Genomic DNA, 19,404 nt, shown 5'->3' with positions numbered 1-19,404 from the left:
CAGGAAACGGGGATGATGTTGCTCCCCAAAAAGCTATTATTCATATAGTGCTTTTAAAATTTGCACAGTATTTTATTATTATCTGATTTCATCTTCACAACAAACTTGTAGGGTAGACACAAATAAGGAAACTGAGACTGAAAGGTTAAGTGAATTGCCAATAATTACCACACATATAATAATTTCATATATAAACCTCTTTTTCTGTTCTATGATATAATGGAAATTTTTTGTTTGTTTTCAATAATGCAGAATAACAAATTTTGAAAAGTACAATCTTGAAATAATTTTACTCAACATAAACACTCACAAAATTTTAAAAGTACATATACCTGACCCAAAAGAAGGAGCTGGTCTGCACACTTCCTTGTATGATCATAAGTTGACCTTTTTACTTCTTGCAGATTAACCCTTTCCAGTTGAAATTTCTATAGAATAAAATTATTTACTGAAACTTAGATCACAAATACATCAGACCATCAATATTATAATATAAAAATCATAGCACTTGGTAACTGAAACAATTTTATTAAATGTTTCTTTGATTTCTTAACTGTTAAAAGACTGAGAGCATTAGTCCCCATATGAAAAAACTGGTTTGTATAGAATTTGAACAAAGAAGACATAAAAATGTTGGGCAAAGCCTTAATTAGTTCTAGAATAAGAATGAAGTTTAAAACCAGCAAACTTCAAAGAAGTCAAGAAAAGTAGATTTCAGTTTAGTAATCTAAAGAAAGAAAACTGCAAGAAAATTTTGAGTTAAACATTTGAAAATCAGGGTCATTAAAAGAGATATATACTATATCTTGTTGATTTTGATCAAAATGTTGATTTTGTTTGTTTTTCCCTGGGACAAATTAGGATTCAATTGGAGTGGGTGATAGGAGACTGTCTGGAAACGACTATGATATAAAAATCAATCAATCAGCAAGTATTCTAAGTACCTTCTTTGCTCCAGACACTATGGAAAAAAGACAAAGATAATATAGTCTCTTCCTTCAAAAAGTTGATATTCTCAAGGGAAGACAATATATACACACATAAGTGTGTACACACACACATACACATACACATACACATACACATACACATATATATATGAAATGGTATGTTTGGCTGAACCAAAGAGTGTATGAAGGGAAATACTGTGCAATACAGCTGGCAATACTGGGATCAGCTTGTGAAAGTTTTTAAATGCCTATCAGATGAGTTCATATTTAACCATAAATATAAAAGAGAACCACAAAAGTTTATTGGGAAGTAATATGGTTAATAGTATCACTTTGGTAGTTAAGTGGAGGATGGATTAAAATATAAAGTGATGAGGCAAGGAAGTAACAAGGAGGCTATTATAAGTCTACTGGCAAAGTTATAAACATTCAAGATTATAATTTTAAAGAATTTGAAAGAAAAACAACAATACCTGAAAATACGAATTTTCACAGAGTATGTCATAACAAATATCCAGTGGATTGGTCACTTTTTCCTGAGACAGGGAAATATTATCAGTGTCTGTTATGCTCTCCGATTTTTCCTGGGATAAACTGTGCAAATAATGGGCAGCCACAGTCCAGAAATGCAGTTCTGATTCATCACCATATAGCCTGAGAAGTGAAAATCAAAGCCAGGGTACAGATACATATGTACAAAAATTTTCATGAAGACTTAGCCCCTTCAGACCACCTAGCAATGTAGGACGCTACAACACTCCAGGGCTAAGATCAACAGAACTCCCTCACAATATTCAATGGATATCTTGACATGGTGGGTAGCTATGAGAATGACAAGTATTTTAAACACACCCTATTTGTCTGTGGCTGTCTGCCTTTATTTTCAGGTTTAAATTCTTGCCTCTCCCTGTGTTAAAAGGATGCTTCCTTTTAACAGAGTTCTATAGCTAAACATACATAATTGATTATAATTCATTTACAGTTGAAAAAGTACAGGACTTGTGGAAGGAATTGGGCTAATTTCTATCAACAAATACTTTCTGGCTGTGTATCTAAAAAAAGGAAATTGTTCTCTCTTTAAGTCTTGGTTTCTCCATTTGCAAAATGGAGAGGATAATGGAGTTAACAGTACCTATCTCATGGGATTGTTGTGAGAAATAAACTTAAAAATGTATAAAAGGTTTTGCAAATTTTTAAATTTAGAAAACTATCAACTTTGAGTAGATTAATTTCACATTATAATATAGTTTTCCCTGAGTTAGTGGTTACATTATTTATAGAAAGCAGACACACTACTTTGTATTATGAACCTTATACTGAAACTTTTAAACAAGAAGCTAAACTTGCAAAAGGCTATATATGATCACTTTTCAAGATACAGATTTCTGTTTTAAACATGATGCAATATTAATGGAAAAGTGGGGTGAATTTGAAAAATAGGATTTGAATCCTATCTCTGCCATATATTACAAGTCTAACTTCAGACAAGATATTTAACCTTTTGATTCTTCATTTTCTAATGTTTAAAACTAGCAGGTTGGATAAGTGGAATTTATAGGTTCCTCTCAACATTTCATCTTATGAAATGGTCTTTATTTGTTGTTAATAGTCTAGATTTTTGCTAATAAAGCAATGTAAGGCAATGTAAACTGGAAATGTAATAATGATAATATAAATAGGAAAAAGAAAATTATCACAATGCTGCTCATTCTTTGCAAAAGACCAGACCTATATTACTCCTATCATTTACCTTCTGTGTTGTTACAGGTATCCCTTCCACACTGTGACCACTGTGCTACTGTGGTTTAAATTTATTGCAGACTGGCAAAAGGAATAGGAATTTGGGAGTTTTGTGGAAACCATGGACAACATGCAAAGACCATTAGATAAAACAGAGCCTATGACCAAATACTTAACCCAAGTCTTATAATAAGGTACTGTAAATATTCAATAAAAGAAAAAGAAAAAAATCAGACTCCTTCTCTGGTATGAAAGGAGGACCAAAAACTTTTACATAGATTTTTCAGCTCGTTGGGTCACCATATCCCTAATCCCCACAATGTGATGGGATAAGTGTACTCTTGTTATCTACTTATTGTTATTACTTATTACTACTTATATTGTCTAATATCTACTAGATCCTTGCTAAATCAAGTTAATCCTTTTATTACTCCTTAATTGACCATATGATTAAAAAAAAAAAAAAAAAGTTAGCACCAGTGGATAGATTTACCAGGCTTGAAATAAAGAGGACTCATCTCCCTGAGTTCAAATTTATCCTCAGACAAATGTTCTTCATAAATAAGACTCCACCTCTGATCTCCATTTCAACGTTATCCCTTATGCCTGGGGTACCCTCCGTATTCACTCCTGCTTCTGTTAATGCCTAGTTTCTCTCAAGACTGAATTCAAGCATCAACTTTTACAGAAGCTTTCCCCAATCCCTTTAATTGCATTCCTTTCCTCCAGTCAAAAACATTACATCCTATATGCCTCTAATACACAAGACATATGTTTGTTTCCTTTGTTATAAGAAGCAGAAGTTGTTTCACTTCACAAAATTCAATATTGGAGGAATATGCTGATACAGACAGGCACACTAATACAGAATTGATAGAGGTATGAAATGGCCCAACTATTTTGGAAAGTAATTTACAATTATACTAAGAAAGTGACTGAAAACCCTATCTACTGACTCAAGATATTCCACTGTTAAACACATTACCCAAAGGAAATCATAAACAGAAAGAAAAAATGCTACAATCACCAAAATATTCAGAGCATATCTTTTTGTGACAGCATTCAACTGAAAATAAATTAGTCGATGATTAGAGAATGATTAATCATCACGCAAAAATATAATAGACTACTACTGCTGCATAATGATGAATATGAAGAATTCAGAGAAGTTTCCTATATGATATGGACTGAAGTAAGAACAGGAAAATAATGTCAAAAGAAAAAAAGAAAAAAACCTGAAAGTAAATGCTGTCTAATAATAATCACCAAGCTTGACTCCTAAAAAGGGGTGAGAAAATCCATTTATCCTACTTTGTTGCAGAGGTCAGAGACTATGGGTATAGAATACTACAAATGATGTCAGACATATTCAAAGTGTTTCTGATTTAACTATATTTTTCTTTTTAAGTCTTTATTAAAAAGGCTAGCCCTCTGGGTAGTAGAAGGAGGGTAGATATTCAGAAATTAATAAAATAAAAATGAATAGCATTCGTGTATAACTTTTCTAAATTAACAGTAGGATTAAGATCTTCTTTAACTAAATGAAGGCACTGGGTCAAATGATACTTTTTTTTTCTTCTTTTTTCTGAGGCTGGGGTTAAGTGACTTGCCCAGGGTCACACAGCTAGGACATCTTAAGTGTCTGAGACTAGATTTGAACTCGGGTCCTTCTGAATTCAAGGCTGGTGCTCTATCCATTGTGCCACTTAGCTGCCCCTGATACTTGAAGTTTCTATCAAACTCTGGATACTATGGCTCCTAAAAAAGCTCAAAAACAAATAGAAAATTATTTATTGTGTCTTGCATGAAGTTTACAGAAAATCCATCAAGTATACAAATATTACCTGGCAACAAGTAGACATCTCTGCAAGATTGTAAATTCAGGATCAAGTAAGAGCCTCTTCAAGTCACTGCAAATAGGAAGCCAAACCAATATAAGACGCAGAATTTGAGGTAAAAAGCAGAAAAATAAGAACTGGTGATAAGTTAATAGAGATATATTTTTATAGTAAAAAATTCTAAGCAAAATATTCAGTACCTGAGAAACAGACAGAAATTACTATTCCTTAACTTTGATATGCCACTAGAGTTTTTAAACACTTAAAGATATTTATAAAATTCCACACTTTGCCCACTGGATAACTTATATCTGGCATGAACATTTTAGGGTAGCTATAGTAGTCCCTATAAATTACTTCACGGTGCTATGAGACTCTCTTCACACTGATTAACTGTTGAAATATTTCAAATTCATGATTTAAAAAAAAATTCAAATTATAGGAATAATACAATTACTATTAATAGTTGTGATTTTGACAATTTTCAGGCAAAGAATATGCATAGAAAAGTAACATTCAGTATTTATTTTGAATATTTCTGGGTTATCTGGAGAAGAGACAGTGTTAATACAACTAAATAAGAGTTTTAGACTTTATTAATCTAAGTCAAACATAGGGGCATAGATTTTTCAAATTCTACATTAATATTCAAATATAATATTAGTATCTAGATACCGATATTAATAAGTTATTTTGAATGATAAAATCCAATAAATCTGAGTATGATCAGCTTACTAAATGACACAATTCTGTAAGATAATGTCTATGATAAACAAAGTGAATTCGGTTTTATCTTTACTAATTTTCTATAAATCTTTTTCTATGCTGATACTATCAGATCAATTTAATAATGTAATATTAACTTGCTTAATATAAATTTCTCTGTTACAGCAGAAATATGAAAGGAAGCTTTCTTAAAAAAAAAAAAAAAAGCTGGTTCTCAAGGAACAGATTATTTTTTATAACATAAAATTTAGGGGAAAAAATTATCCTGCTTTGTTCTTTCATAGTTTTATTATTCAAACAATATATATTTAAAGAATGCTTACTTAGACAATGAATTCAATTGTTCTTGAAGTTGATTTTTAACATCTTCATTTTCTGGATAATCACTGAAGAAAAGACTTAAAGTTAATGCATTTTCTTACAAGTTACATTTATCTAATTCTTAACTTATATAGGTATATAATCAGTTCATATAAAAGCCCATTTAAAGAAAATGTTAATAACTATTTTCTGCAAAATTTTTATTGGGCTCTTGAATTCACAAAAGGCACATATGTCATGAAAAGGATTCTACATTGATCTATTAGTGTAGAAACAAAAGGAAATAAGGAGTTTGGTTTATGATGACTCTTTGTGAGAATTTCTAAATTTTCTAAATGTTCACTAACAAACCCTATGAAGACATTTTAGAACTTTTCCAGGAATGAAAGTTAAATTCAAGGGCCTATTATTTTCTGGGTTCCATTTTCTTCTCTAGCTGAAGAGTGGAACAATTATTTGCTCTTCTTCAAATTCTGTGATTTGTTTATCTCATTTTGCATAATTTTTTTATGTAACAGATTTAACAGAATGGGAAGAATGACATCATAGCTGGAAAATAATCTAACAGTAACGGACAATATTTATTGAAATTAGAGATAAGAAATTCGGGAATTCTTGTTTTAAAATCTGAATTCAGATTATATTCAAAATTAGTTTTTAGAAATGTTACTGTATAATGAATTGAACCAGCTACATCCAGCGAAAGAACTCTGGGAGATGATTATGAATCACTACATGGAATTCCCAATCCCTCTATTTTTGTCTGCCTGCATTTTTTATTTCCTTCACAGGCTAATTGTACATTATTTCAAAGTCCTATTCTTTTTGTACAGCAAAATAACCCTATGGATATGTATATATATATTGCATTTAACTTATACTTTAACATATTTACATCTGGGGGAAGGAGGGAAAAAGTTGGAACAAAAGGTTTTGCAATTGTCAATGCTGAAAAATTACCCATGCATATATCTTGTAAATAAAAAGCTATAAAAAAAAAAAAAAAAAGAAATGTTACTGTAGTCTCTAATGAACATTCTGAGTATAGTTTTGAAAAAAATTAAACTATTCAATCTTACCTAAATTTTTAAAAAATGTTTTTATTTACTTTGCTAATATTTCCCAATTACATTAATTTTTTTTTATTTTTTTAAAATTGAGTTCCAAATTCTTATCCTTTTCCCTACTCTTCTACCGCCCATTGAGTAGACAAACAATATACTGATTATGTGAAATCATGCAAAACATATTTCTATATGAGCCATGTTGCAAAAGAAAACATACACAAAGAAAAAGAAAATGAAAAATTATGCTTCAATATGCCTCAAAGTTCACCAGTTTTCTCTGTGGAGGTAGAAAGGACGTGGTTTTTTTGTCTGTTGTTTTTTTTTTTTTTTTTTTTTTTTTGTTTTGTTTTGTTTTGTTTTGTGTTGTTTTTTTTACCTTGGGTCCTTTGGTATTATCTTGGATCATTATATTGTTGAGAACAACAAAGTCATTCACAGTTGATCAGTATATGATATTGCTATTACTATGTACAATATACTCCTGCTCACTTCACGTTGCATCGGTTTGTATAAAAGTCTGTGCAGGTTTTTCTGAAATCCATTTGGTTCATCATTTCTTACAATATAACAGTATTCCATTACAATCATACATAACAGGTTTTTTTTTTTTTTTTTAAGCTATTCCTCAAATTGATACGTATTCCCTCAATTTCCAATTCTTTGCCACTACCAAAAAAAAAAAAAAAAAAAAGCTGCTATAAATACCTTTGTCCATATAGATTCTTTTCCTTTTGATTTCTTTGGGATATAGAACCATTAGTGGTATTGATGGGTCAAAAGACATACAGTTTTATAGCCATTTGGCCACAGTCCCAAATTGTTGTAAAGAATAGCTATATCAGGTTACAACTCCAGCAATGGTATATTAGTGTCCAAATTTTTTCATATTCCATTCAGTATTTATTTGTGTGTGTGTGTGTGTGTGTGTGTGTGTGTGTGTGTGTCATTTGATTAGCCAATCAAATAGATGTGATGTGATATCTCAAAGCTGTTTTAATTTTTAATTCAATAGTGATTTGGAACATTTTTTGACGTACTGATAGCACTTATTCTTCTGAAAACTATCTGTGATATCCTTTGATCCCTTGTTAATTAAATAATGGCTAATATTTTTTATAAATTTGGCTCAGTTTCCTATATGTTTGAGAAATGAGGCAGTTATCAGAAAAATGTTTTGTAAACATTCTTCCCTGAGTTTCTTGTCCTTCTAATTTTAGCTAAATTAATTTTCTTTCTGCACAATCTTTTTGATTTCATGCAATCAATCCACTTTATTTTCCATGATCCTCTCTCTCTTATTTGGTCATAAACTCTTCCATTTTCTATAGATCTCACAGTAAATTTTTCCATATTCTCCAATATGCTTATAGCTAAACTGGTAATACATTTCGAGCTTATTTTGCTAAGCAGTTTAAGATGTTAGTCTATGCTAAGTTTTTTTCCGAACAGTTTTCCAATGTTTCCCACAACTTTTGTCAAATGCTAAAGTTTTAACCCCAAAGCCTGGATCTTTGGATTTAACAAACATTTAGACTACTATAGTCATTTACTATTGTGTATTGTGTACTTAATCTATTCAACTGATCCATTACTCTATTTCTTAGTCAGTACCAGACTGTTTTCAAGATTACTGTTTTGTAATACAATTTGAAATGTGGTACTGCTAGGCCACCTTCTTCACACATGAGTTCTTCACTAGCCTCCACTATGGTATCAAAGATTTCTCCTTCTGACCTCCTAAGTTGCCTTGAACTAGAAAAATGTCTCACTCTGATCTTTTGTTGGCTTTGCCATTTCAGAAACTGATTTGAGGCATTATTTTAAAGTTGTTTGGATTCTCCAAATGATAAATGGTCAAAGAATATGAACAGACAATAAAAAAAAAATTAAAAGCCATCTATAGTCATATGAAAAAATGCTCTAAATCATACTGATTAGAAAAATGCAAATTAAAACAACTCTAAAATATCACCTCATATCTCTCAGATTGGCTAAGATGATAGGAAAAGAAATAATAAATGTTGGAGGGGATGTGGGAAAACTGTGACACTAATGTTGGAATGTTGGAATTGGGAAATGACCATTTTGGAGATCAATTTGGAATTATATCAAAAGGGCTATCAAACTGTGCATATCCTTTGATCTATCAATGTTACTACTGAATCTGGATCCCAAGGAAATCATAAAAGAGGGAAAAGGACCTATATGTGCAAAAGTGTTTGTAGCAGCTCTTTTTGTGGTAGCAAAGACTTGGAAACTGATAGCTGATGTCCATCAATTGGGGAATGGCTGACTATGTTATGGTATATGAAATTAATGGAACATTATTGTTCTATAAAAATGATGAACAAGCCAATTTTAGAAAGACCTGAAAATATTTACACGAATTGATCCTGAGTAAAACAAGCAGAACCTGGAATATATTGTATACAATAACAGCAAGAATGTGTGATAATCAACTATGAAAGACTTGGTTCTTCTCAGTGGTTCAGTGATCCAAGGCAATCTCAACAAACTTTGGATGGAAATGTCTTCTGCATCCAGAGAGAGAACTATGGACACTGAATGTAAATCGACACATGCTCTATTCACTTTAAAACATTTTTTTCCTTCTTTTTTTTCCTCTTAATGGTTTTTCCCTTTTGTTCTGATTTTTCTCTCCCAACATGATTCATAAAGAAATATGTTTTTTTTTTTAAATATATGTACATGTATAACCAGAAAATAAATAAATAAAGATGTTTGGAAAGGAATGTTAGGAAAATCCAGCTGAGTGATTGCTCTATTTGGCCATCTTGGTTCTATCCCTAAGAATTTTAGCTAACAATTTTAATATCTGTCTTTTAGCAAAAATAAACCCTTTTTTCTGCCTTATGGGAAAAAATGCACTCAGAACATAATTTTTGTTATGGAATTTTACAGAAGAAATTGTCTGTTTCATGCAGACCAGATACATTTTCATTATACCTCTGTGGATAATAAGCAACTATCCACTCTATGTCAATAAATTATTTAGAGACTCACTCAGAAAAACCTCTACTATCCCATATGTTATGTCTTTGCACTCACTCTTATGTCTTTGTACCTTCCATATTATTTACCAATATTATAGGTATTAAATAAAGGCATACTTAACCTCAAAATCAATTTCAATACTTTAATAAATATTTTAATATTTATTCAATATTATTCACCATTTTAGTAAGTGGACCAACATTTTTTCTTTAGTCTACAAAGTCTTCACTAGCCCTACTCACTCCATTCCATGCATTCTAAGTCATCTGACTACCCAATATTATGAAGCTACAAACATCCAAGAGCAATATGTGTACTCAAAATTCCCATTTGATCTTGTCCCCAAACTTCTATCAGACTATTTTATATTTCACTACTTTATTTTCTTTAGTCTTTTTATTTCTTGTAGGCCAATTTTATTAATTCCTTCAGAGACTGAATAAAAGCAGGGGGAAAAATGAAAATATAAAAGCATTTCTTACACATGTGAAATGTCCAAAGAATACTGTTCTTTCCATGGTTGGTGTAGCAAGAATGCTTTTAAGGCTAAGGCAGCCCTTGGAACAAGGAGATAGGGACACCACACAGGTTCTGAAAGAAAACAAAAGGCTTTCTTTTCCAAATGTAAAGATTACACACAAGTTCTTAATGTTAAAATATATACAGTTAAGGACAAAATGGTAATGGGCATTTAAATTATTATTGATAGCACCTTGTACACAGGCTTTCTAAAGGCACATTAATATGCTAAATAAAAAATAACTTTTCTTGATGTATGTAATCAAACCTCTTTTTTTCAATGTTGATGACATATTTATTGTTTTGTCCATATCTGTGTGAATCCCAAATGTAGAAATATCTTTTACTGGTACAGATAATCAAGGCTTATAATCTTTGCCTGTGACAGTGAAAGGTTAAGCAATTCATTCATGCTCATACACCCATGATGTGTCAGAAGAAGACTTGAATCAAGATTTTCCTGATCCCAAGGGTGGCCCCTGTCTATTTCACCACACTGTTTCTCATAACATATTTATTAGCATATTTTTATATGGTACTGATATAGTTAATTATTTATTTTTAAAAAACTTAATAGCAACAATAATATACTGTTGCATATCTCTTTATGAATTAAAAAGTGCTTTCCTCACAGAGTACCTGTGATAGCATATTTCTCCCATTTTACATGAGAAAATTGATGTATTTAAGAGTATACTCTGAAAAAGACTCAGTCCTCAAAACTTATAGACCTTATGACACTCTCACTTCCATTTTGTACTACTTTTTAATCCTGAGATCTCTTAAATGAAATGTGATGTGACTGTTCACTTTATTGTCCATTTTACTGTACACTGACCTACAACACACCAGATCACCATGATCCTGAATGACTTTCTCTGTTCCCAATCTCTTGCCTTTTCCTCTCTTAGGGTCTCTCATTCCTCCTGAACCTCATCTAGACCTCTGGCTCCTCAATGCCGTTCCATAGTCTCCTAGGTTGTGGCTCTTCCTCCGGATTCATGTTCTGCTCTTCATTCTTTTTCCAGAATTCCCCAGTTCAGCTGTGTGCTCACTCCCGTCATGCTCATTCCCTCTGCTATCAGTCCTCATGCCCGGGCCACCTCCTATGCAGCTGAACGCCCCCTGGATGTCACGCTTTGGGTCAGTTAAAAATGCCATCACCCTGACACAAGCTGCAAGGCTGCATAACAGCCCTTTCAACCACTCACTCCCATCAGAAGCTAGTACAAACTTTCTCCCTCAAGTTTCCACTGCCAACTGCAGCTCTTATAGAAACCTCATCTCCTCCATTACTGAGAACCTCCCCCAATTCATTCCTGTATCTCTCTGCTGCTCTTCTCTCACATGTGCTAACCTCTGAGAAAGCAGCGGGTCTTCTTACTGCCAAGGCCTGTTCTAACATATCTGTCCTTTCCTGTGACCTCAGCCTTCTTGAAACCTCTGAAGCCTTGGACATGGTCCATCCTCTACTATTTTCAAGTTAAAACATTACATATCTGCTGCACACAGGCTGTGTGGAAGGAGAACTATGTGATCTTGGGGAAGTCACTTAACCCCAATTGCCTCAGCAAAAAAAAAAAAAAAAAGTTAAAAAAAATGATATTCCAAAAGGCAAAAGCAATAGGTTTACTTAAATAAATTAAAAAAAAAATTTTTTTACTCTGGAAAACAGATAATAACTATACAGTATGTGTGGGAGAAGGGGGATATGGATTTTTCACGGATTAGAGGATTTTGAAATTTCTGATGAAAGGAAATGAGTATGAAATCTCAAGTAACAACACAAGAATCAAGAGGAACTTGGCTATATGATGACGAGTTAAGTAGAAACAAGTATCCCTGCAGAACAATAATGAATGTAGAGTGAGTTTAAATAAAACACCAGGGGACTGTGAGTTGGTAAAAAGTATACTATGTTAGGAAGGAAGAAGTAGTTGAAACTTGCAATTTGTCATAAGTGGAATGGATAAGAAGAGAAGAGAAATAAGGAAGAAGAGTTTGGAGGTGGAGGCATATGATGAAATTCTCTTATCTGAGACAAACAAAAATTAAATGTAAAACAATCTGGTGCAGAAACACATCAAACTGAACGAGAGAAAACAAGTGAGGATAGTTGAAAGGAGCTAAAAATAAATATAATATTAAAGAGGGAACAGTCTCAAGCAAAACAAAATAATTGATCTTAAGTGAAGGATTAAAAGAAGGAAAAAAGCCTAAATGGTAGAGGATAATTTCGAATTGCTTCTTAGTTGGAGAAATGCTGCACAGATAATATGTGAATGTCACAAAACAAAAAACATTCTTGTGCCATAAACAATGACACAATATTGCTTCAAATAATTTTAGGCAGTATAAACTGATACAAAATGAAGTGAAGACAATCAGGAAAACAACTAATACAAGGGCAACAAGATTATAAAGAAATACAACTTTGAAAAGTTAAAAACTAATTTATTTAATGCTATGACCAACCATAGGTCTTCAAAGGACCTATTTTGCTTGATTGGTTTTGTCACAGATTTGGGGCTTTTTTTCCCCCCTTCTCTTGGTTTTTGAGGACAAGGAGAAGTTAATGATAGCAAAAAAAAGGGGGATACTGAAACACTTTTTTCAAAATGAGCAGAAGTTCAGAAAGAAGTATAGATAAACAAGACAGTTTTAAAATTAATAGGTGTAATTTATTATATGATTTTTTTAAAAGCAAGTAGTATAAAATGAAAATTCAAGAAACCATGAATTTTTTTTGTTCTGTTATATGTTATGCTATGTGATACTCTTTTTTACGTTCAGAATTAATTTTTTTTTGAAGATTATTATGTAGGGCTACCTCTATATTACATTTACATACATCTCTATAGAGATTAGAATGATGCCAAGGAATTCTCAGATGAAGAAACAGGGAAAGGAACAATAGCACAATGGACTTGGAAACAATTTTTTTCAGGGAAGTAACAAGTTAGACTCTAAGCTGAGATGAGATAATAGTTGTGGGAGACTTGATTAAAAAAAAAAAAAAAAAGATAGAATATTTGGAATAGCTTCCATGGATGGTGGAATAAAGAATCGATTAGGGATCAAATGCTCTTGGAGCAAATATAATAAAGATGATAATACTACCTAAACAAATCTATTTATTTAGTGCTATACCAATCAATCTCCCAAGAAACTATTTTACTGATTTAGAAAAAATAACAAAATTCATCTGGAAGAACAAAAGGTCAAGAATTTCAAGAGAACTAATGAAAAAAAAAAAATCAAATGAAAGTGGCCTAGTTGTACCAGATCTAAAACTATATTATAAAGTAGCGGTCATCAAAACATTTAGAGTACTGGCTAACAAATAGACTATTTGATCAGTGGAATAAGTTAGGTTCACAGCACAAAATAGTCAATAACTACAGCAATGTAGTGTTTGACAAACCCAAAGACCCCAGCTTTTGGGGTAAGAATTCACTATTTAAAAAAAAATTCTTAAAAATGACCCCCCCAAAATTGGGAAAATTGGAAACTAGTATGGCAGAAACTAGGCACTGACACACACTTAACACTGTATACCATGATAAGGTCAAAGTGGATTCATGATCTAGGCATAAAGAATGAGATTATAAATAAATTAGAAGAACATAGGATAGTTTACTTTCAGACCTGTGGAGGAAGAAGGAATTTGAGACCAAAGAAGAACTAGAGATCATTATTGATCACAAAATAGATAATTTTGATTATATTAAGTTAAAAAGCTTTTGTACAAACAAAACTAATACAGACAAGATTATAAGGGAAGCAATAAATTGGGAAAAATTTTTACATTCGAAGGTTCTGATAAAGGCCTCATTTCCAAAACATATAGAGAATTGACTCTAATTTATAAGAAACAAGCCATTCTCCAATTGATAAATGAACAATTTTCAAACGAAGAAATTGAAACTATTTCTAGTCATATGAAAAGATGCTCCAAGTCATTATTAATCAGAGAAATGAAAATTAAGACAACGCTGAGATACCATTACACACCTGTCAGATTGGCTGGAATGACAGGGAAAGGTAATGCAGAATGTTGGAGGGGATGTGGGAAAATTGGGACACTGATACATTGTTGGTGGAATTGTGAATACATCCAACCATTTTGGAGAGTGATTTGGAACTATGCTCAAAAAGTTATCAAACTGTGCATGCCCTTTGACCCAGCAGTGTTACTACTGGGCTTATATCCCAAAGAGATCTTAAAGGGAAAGGTACTTGTATGTGCAAGAATGTTTGTGGCAGCCCTCTTTGTAGTGGCCAGAAACTGGAAACTGAGTGAATGTCCATCAATAGGAGAATGGCTGAATAAATTATGGTATATGAATTTATGGAATATTATTGTTCTGCAAGAAATAACCAACAGGTTGATTTCAGAGAGGCCTGGAGAGACTTACATGAACTGATTCTAAGTGAAATAAGCAGAACTAGGAGATCATTGTACAAGGCAAAAAAGACTATACCAGGAGTTCTCAAACTATGGTCCACGGGCCAGATGCGGCCCGCTGAGGACGTTTATGCATCCCGCTGGGGTATGGCAAATGGGCTAAGGGGCGGAGACAGAGTGTGAGTTTTTGTTTTTATTATAGTCCAGCCCTCCAACAGTCTGAGGGACAGTGAACTGGCCCCCTATTTAAAAAGTCTGAGAACCACTGGACAATACAATGATCAATTCTAATGAATGTGGCTCTTTTCAACAATGAGTTGATTTAAACCAGTTCCAGTGAAGAGACCCATCTTTATCTACACCAAGGGAGAGGAGTAGGGGAACTGAATGTGGACTACAACATAGCATTTTTGTTTTCCTTCTGAAGTTTTTTTTTCCCTTCTTAGACTTGATTTTTCTTGTGCAGCAAGATAATTGTATAAATATGTACACATATATTGGATTTAACATAGAATTTAACATATTTAACTACCTGCCATCTGGGGGGGGAAGAGGGAAAATTTTGGAACAGAAGATTTTGTAAGGGTCAATGTTGAAAAAATTACCCATGCATATGTTTTGTAAATAAAAAGATATTTAAAAAAATAATAATCAATTAGGGAAGAATAAAAGGAGTATCTTGTTTCTGTGAAAGCCCAAATGGAGATAATATAAATATGTTTTGCAGCCAATTAGCTCAGTTGTGTGATCTCTTCTAGCTCCATTCAGCAGTGTGTGAGGAGGAAGTGAAGTCAAACATTCAAGATATTCAAGATCAAAGTTGAATTTTTAACTATATGTTTGAAACTGGGATAAAAAGGTTGTCCAATCAGGAGGAATAGTCTGAGAAGTACTAAGGAATAGAGGAATTTGAGGTCATAATGAAGAGCGAAAAATTTTAGGAGGAATAATAGGAAAAGGTTGAATGGCAGATAGTATATGACAGAGAAGTTTTTGATTATGGAAACAAAAACTTTAGAGTAAGTGGTGAAATTCAGGGTATAAACATCTTTGTCTATGGCTGAGATAGAGGAGTAGGTAATGGGGCTTGAGGAGACTTAAGGAATTGAACGGTTAAGATTTTGAGAGATCACTGACATGAATGCTGAAGTCCCTTGTTATAAGGGCAGAAGAGAGAGAAGAAGGAAGACAACAAGCAAGTTACTGAACTTGAAAGAGGATGAGATGGCCTCAATTTAGTCTTTATGGATAGATATATCCCTTGACTTCCATGATACTGTTCCTTCCTATTCCACTATTTTTCTATCTCATTCTTTCTATATATTCCTAATCCTTAGAACAATGCTTGTCACATGAGTGCATGCTATATTTTTTTAAAATGATTTTACTTATTCTCAGTACCTAAATGAGAAATATTCCCCCTCACCATAGTTCTGACCTCAGCTACATTCTTTTCTCTTTACAAATACTCCTTTGATAAGCCTATCTTATTCCATGGTTTTCAATTATTATTTTTATAGATTACTCAAATTTATTTATTCAGGTCCATATCTGTCCTGTAAATTCCAATTCTAAATCTCCAACTGCCTCCGAGAGCTCCCTCTTCTCTCTTCTCAAAATAAATCAATCAGATATTTTCTTCTATTTCCTCCTTATCTCCAGGCTCAAATGAAAGCAAACTCTTGTATATACACCCTTTGATTCATCCCCTTCTAACCTCTCCAACTTATTGTTCCTATTATCATCTCTGCTGTCTCTTATCTTCACCATCTTCCTACCTCTCCCTACCTACTAGCTCCTTCCCTGGTCCTACAAATAAGCCCTTGCCCCACTTCTTTTTTTCTTTTTTTTTTTTTTAAAGCCCTTATTTGATCCTATGACCAAGTTATCTTTTTGATATTTTTGAGAGTGGACTGCATCTAGAATAAATAAAAAGCAGTTAAGGGGCCTAAGTAAAACCTATCTTCTACTCAATGCATTAAATATGTTAGCTTGTAGAGATGATATATGGTTGACTAGCACCCACTTACACTTCAAATAATGTGAAACTCAGTGTTTTGCTGAACTTTGTCCACTGACAAAGCCAAAATCTGCCTTTCTATGAGTATCTACAGCTTAAATCTACTTTCTTTACCATTAGATAAATATCAAAAAACTTTAAATATCTGAAGACTGTAAACCATATAATCCTCAATGTCTTATTTCCTCAGGGCAGCCTGGAGGGTTTTTTTTGTTGTTGTTTTTTATTTTTTATTTTTTAACTTTTCCTTTCAATTTCTCAATTTCCTGGTTATCTTTTAGGATAACAAATTTGATTTGACAAGGCCCCTTTAAAAATATTTTGTGCCACACCCCAAAATTGGCAAAATATTCTAGATGTCTTTGGATCAGTATAGATGGGCATTTCTTTTACTGTGTATACTGTATGTTTGCTGAATGAAGTATAAGATTGAATTAGCATTTTTTTCTTTCACTAATGAAGCTGAGTTTCATATCATATAAATCCACTAAATTCCTTGAACCAATAAGAAATATTCCTAAGGATAATAATGGTTAATGCACAAAGAAAGATTCAATGGATAATTGGCAAAATCATAATGTAAAGTGTTATAAAAAATTAGGAACCCATGCATTGGTATTTTGGGTAGCTCTTAAAGTATTAGATTAGACATGCAACATCCTACTGCATATTTAACAAAATTTAAATCTCTTTATTGACTGAATAAACTTCTAAATTAATATATTGTAATTTCTACATAGATTTGTTTTCTTTTATAATGGATTTGCTGTCATGACACCAATATAGACTATTAAAGCATTTAAAGTTATACAACATGCTGGCTGTATCTTTATGGATATTATAACCTAAATTTTCTGAAAACTATTCTCACACTTAGTTAGAATTCTTATTCAGGGTACTGTTAGAGAAGTTAGGAAGATTGAAAACAACTGGTAGTTAAAACTCTATGTTGATTTTTAAAAATGTATTGTTTCAAACATTGCTATCTCACCACCCAAGGCATTTTTATAACATTCATTGATTTTTAAGATCTCAGGAAATAACTCTTATCTTGGATGTTGCCAATAAGTATCTAGTAGAAACTCAGGATAAAACACCAACTTAAAAATTAACATAACTAGCAATGAAATATTGGCATTTGAAAAAAATTACTATATGTTGCTATGGACATGAAGTGGCTGTGTACGATTAACAGTAAATCAGGCAATGTTTTTTAACTGGGAGATGGCATTCTACCTGAAGAAAAAAAATTACTTGACACTGCTCAAAGAAAACCATACATACACCACATACTATTATCTTAATAGAAGGATGAGCAATGGCTGCTATGTTAAAGAAAGAGGAAGAAACAGAGAAACAGACAGACAGTGGGTGGGAGAGGGAAAAGAGGGAAGAAAGGATGGAGAGAAGGAAAAAGGGAGGGAAGGATATAAGATGGGAAGGAAGAAGAGAGAAAGAGAGAGATTATATTTTGTGATGTATTAAAACAAAATAAAGTGATTCCGGGGAAATAAAGTAAAGTTTCTAAATATTTTAATAGTGTGAAGTATAATATTGTTAAGTATTTTTTAAAAATTATTTTAATTATTTAACTATTTAAAAAAAAAAAGTAGAAAATGTTTTCTTTCCAAATAAAATAATTGTTACTTCTCTAAAGTAAAGTTTTTTGATGGTACATTACTGGGAGACAAAATGAAAATGATAATTTCCTTCCCTACTAACTCCTCTTCTCCCAAAGAAAAGAACAGTAATCCTAAAATTCCTTTTCAAGTATAGAGATAAGCAACTAAAAATAAAAACAATAGCCACTCCTCCAGCGCCCCCCACCCACACACCCATTAGGGCATTTCCAAGTTAGAAAATAACAGAACTAAAATAATAAAAAGGGGTCTAAATCATTCCTAGTCCTTTTAATGCCTTTTATAAGGCATTAAACATTCTAAAATGAAGGTAATGCTAAAATATCTAAATCTAAATCTAAAATATCAAGGTTTAAAGGCAGAGAGAACAGTAACTATTCCACCACTATGCCAAAAAGTAACTTTGCAGTTGGAAGTATTTGGAAGAAAGGAAAGCTTTGGTGTTTGTTTCTCCAAAAGGACAATAATAGAGGCAATTACCAATAGGAAAGTTAATATGATTACCACAAGCCTCATTTAAGTAATCCTTACTCCAATAAATGATCACTGCCAATGAGAAAAATGTTATGTTTTAATACTCCTTGAAGCCAAGTCCATGTTTGTGAAAACTCTATATTAAACATGTCCTCCCTCTCCCTAATATTCTATAGCCATTGCATAAAAAGGAGACAATATTAAAACAGCTTTTACATATTTAAAAAGTTACAACTTTTCATAGCTAGAAGTGACAGCCTAAGGAATTCTGAAATTTTCTAGACTAATATGTCTATATAATATCAGGATATTAAACAATTTTTTCTCAGGACTTTACTGTCCTTCTCTTTGGGAAAATCAGGATCAAAGAAGATGTTACGATCTAGAATGAAAGACAGGACTCTAATAATTTCAAACTACCTTTTGTTTTAGTTCCTTATTATTCTGCTTAATTTTTAAAAGAACATGCATCAAAACCTCTGATGTGAATACAAAATTCCCAATAATTCATCTCAAAGTATATTCATCTTTGACTTAAAAACAGATAAATGGACAGTAGTAAATTGGTATGAAGACTCTTACTATCTAAGAATAAATGAAACCCTCTGGGTTAAATATATGGAAATATTTATTATTTTAAACTAAATGGGCTATTATTTATCTTTTGTGATTTACTGGGTATAATA

At 32.3% G+C, this 19,404-nt stretch overlaps 1 protein-coding gene across 1 annotated transcript in view; it reads right to left on the bottom strand.

The window, feature by feature from the left end:
* Positions 1-19,404, bottom strand: part of WDR11 (WD repeat domain 11) — a 74,845-nt gene that overhangs the window by 7,698 nt on the left and 47,743 nt on the right. The window contains exons 20-24 of the mRNA XM_074295739.1: positions 10,140-10,248; positions 5,578-5,640; positions 4,535-4,600; positions 1,424-1,604; positions 333-428 (exon numbers count right to left, since the gene is read on the bottom strand). Coding sequence (XP_074151840.1) covers positions 333-428; positions 1,424-1,604; positions 4,535-4,600; positions 5,578-5,640; positions 10,140-10,248 — 515 coding nt within the window. The remainder of the gene's footprint in view (positions 1-332; positions 429-1,423; positions 1,605-4,534; positions 4,601-5,577; positions 5,641-10,139; positions 10,249-19,404) is intronic.

This window comes from Sminthopsis crassicaudata, chromosome 2 (assembly GCF_048593235.1).
Source record: "Sminthopsis crassicaudata isolate SCR6 chromosome 2, ASM4859323v1, whole genome shotgun sequence".
Classification (NCBI taxonomy): domain Eukaryota; kingdom Metazoa; phylum Chordata; class Mammalia; order Dasyuromorphia; family Dasyuridae; genus Sminthopsis; species Sminthopsis crassicaudata.
The sequence above is the reverse complement of the archived record's forward strand: the minus strand, read 5'-3'. Positions and strand labels throughout refer to the sequence as shown.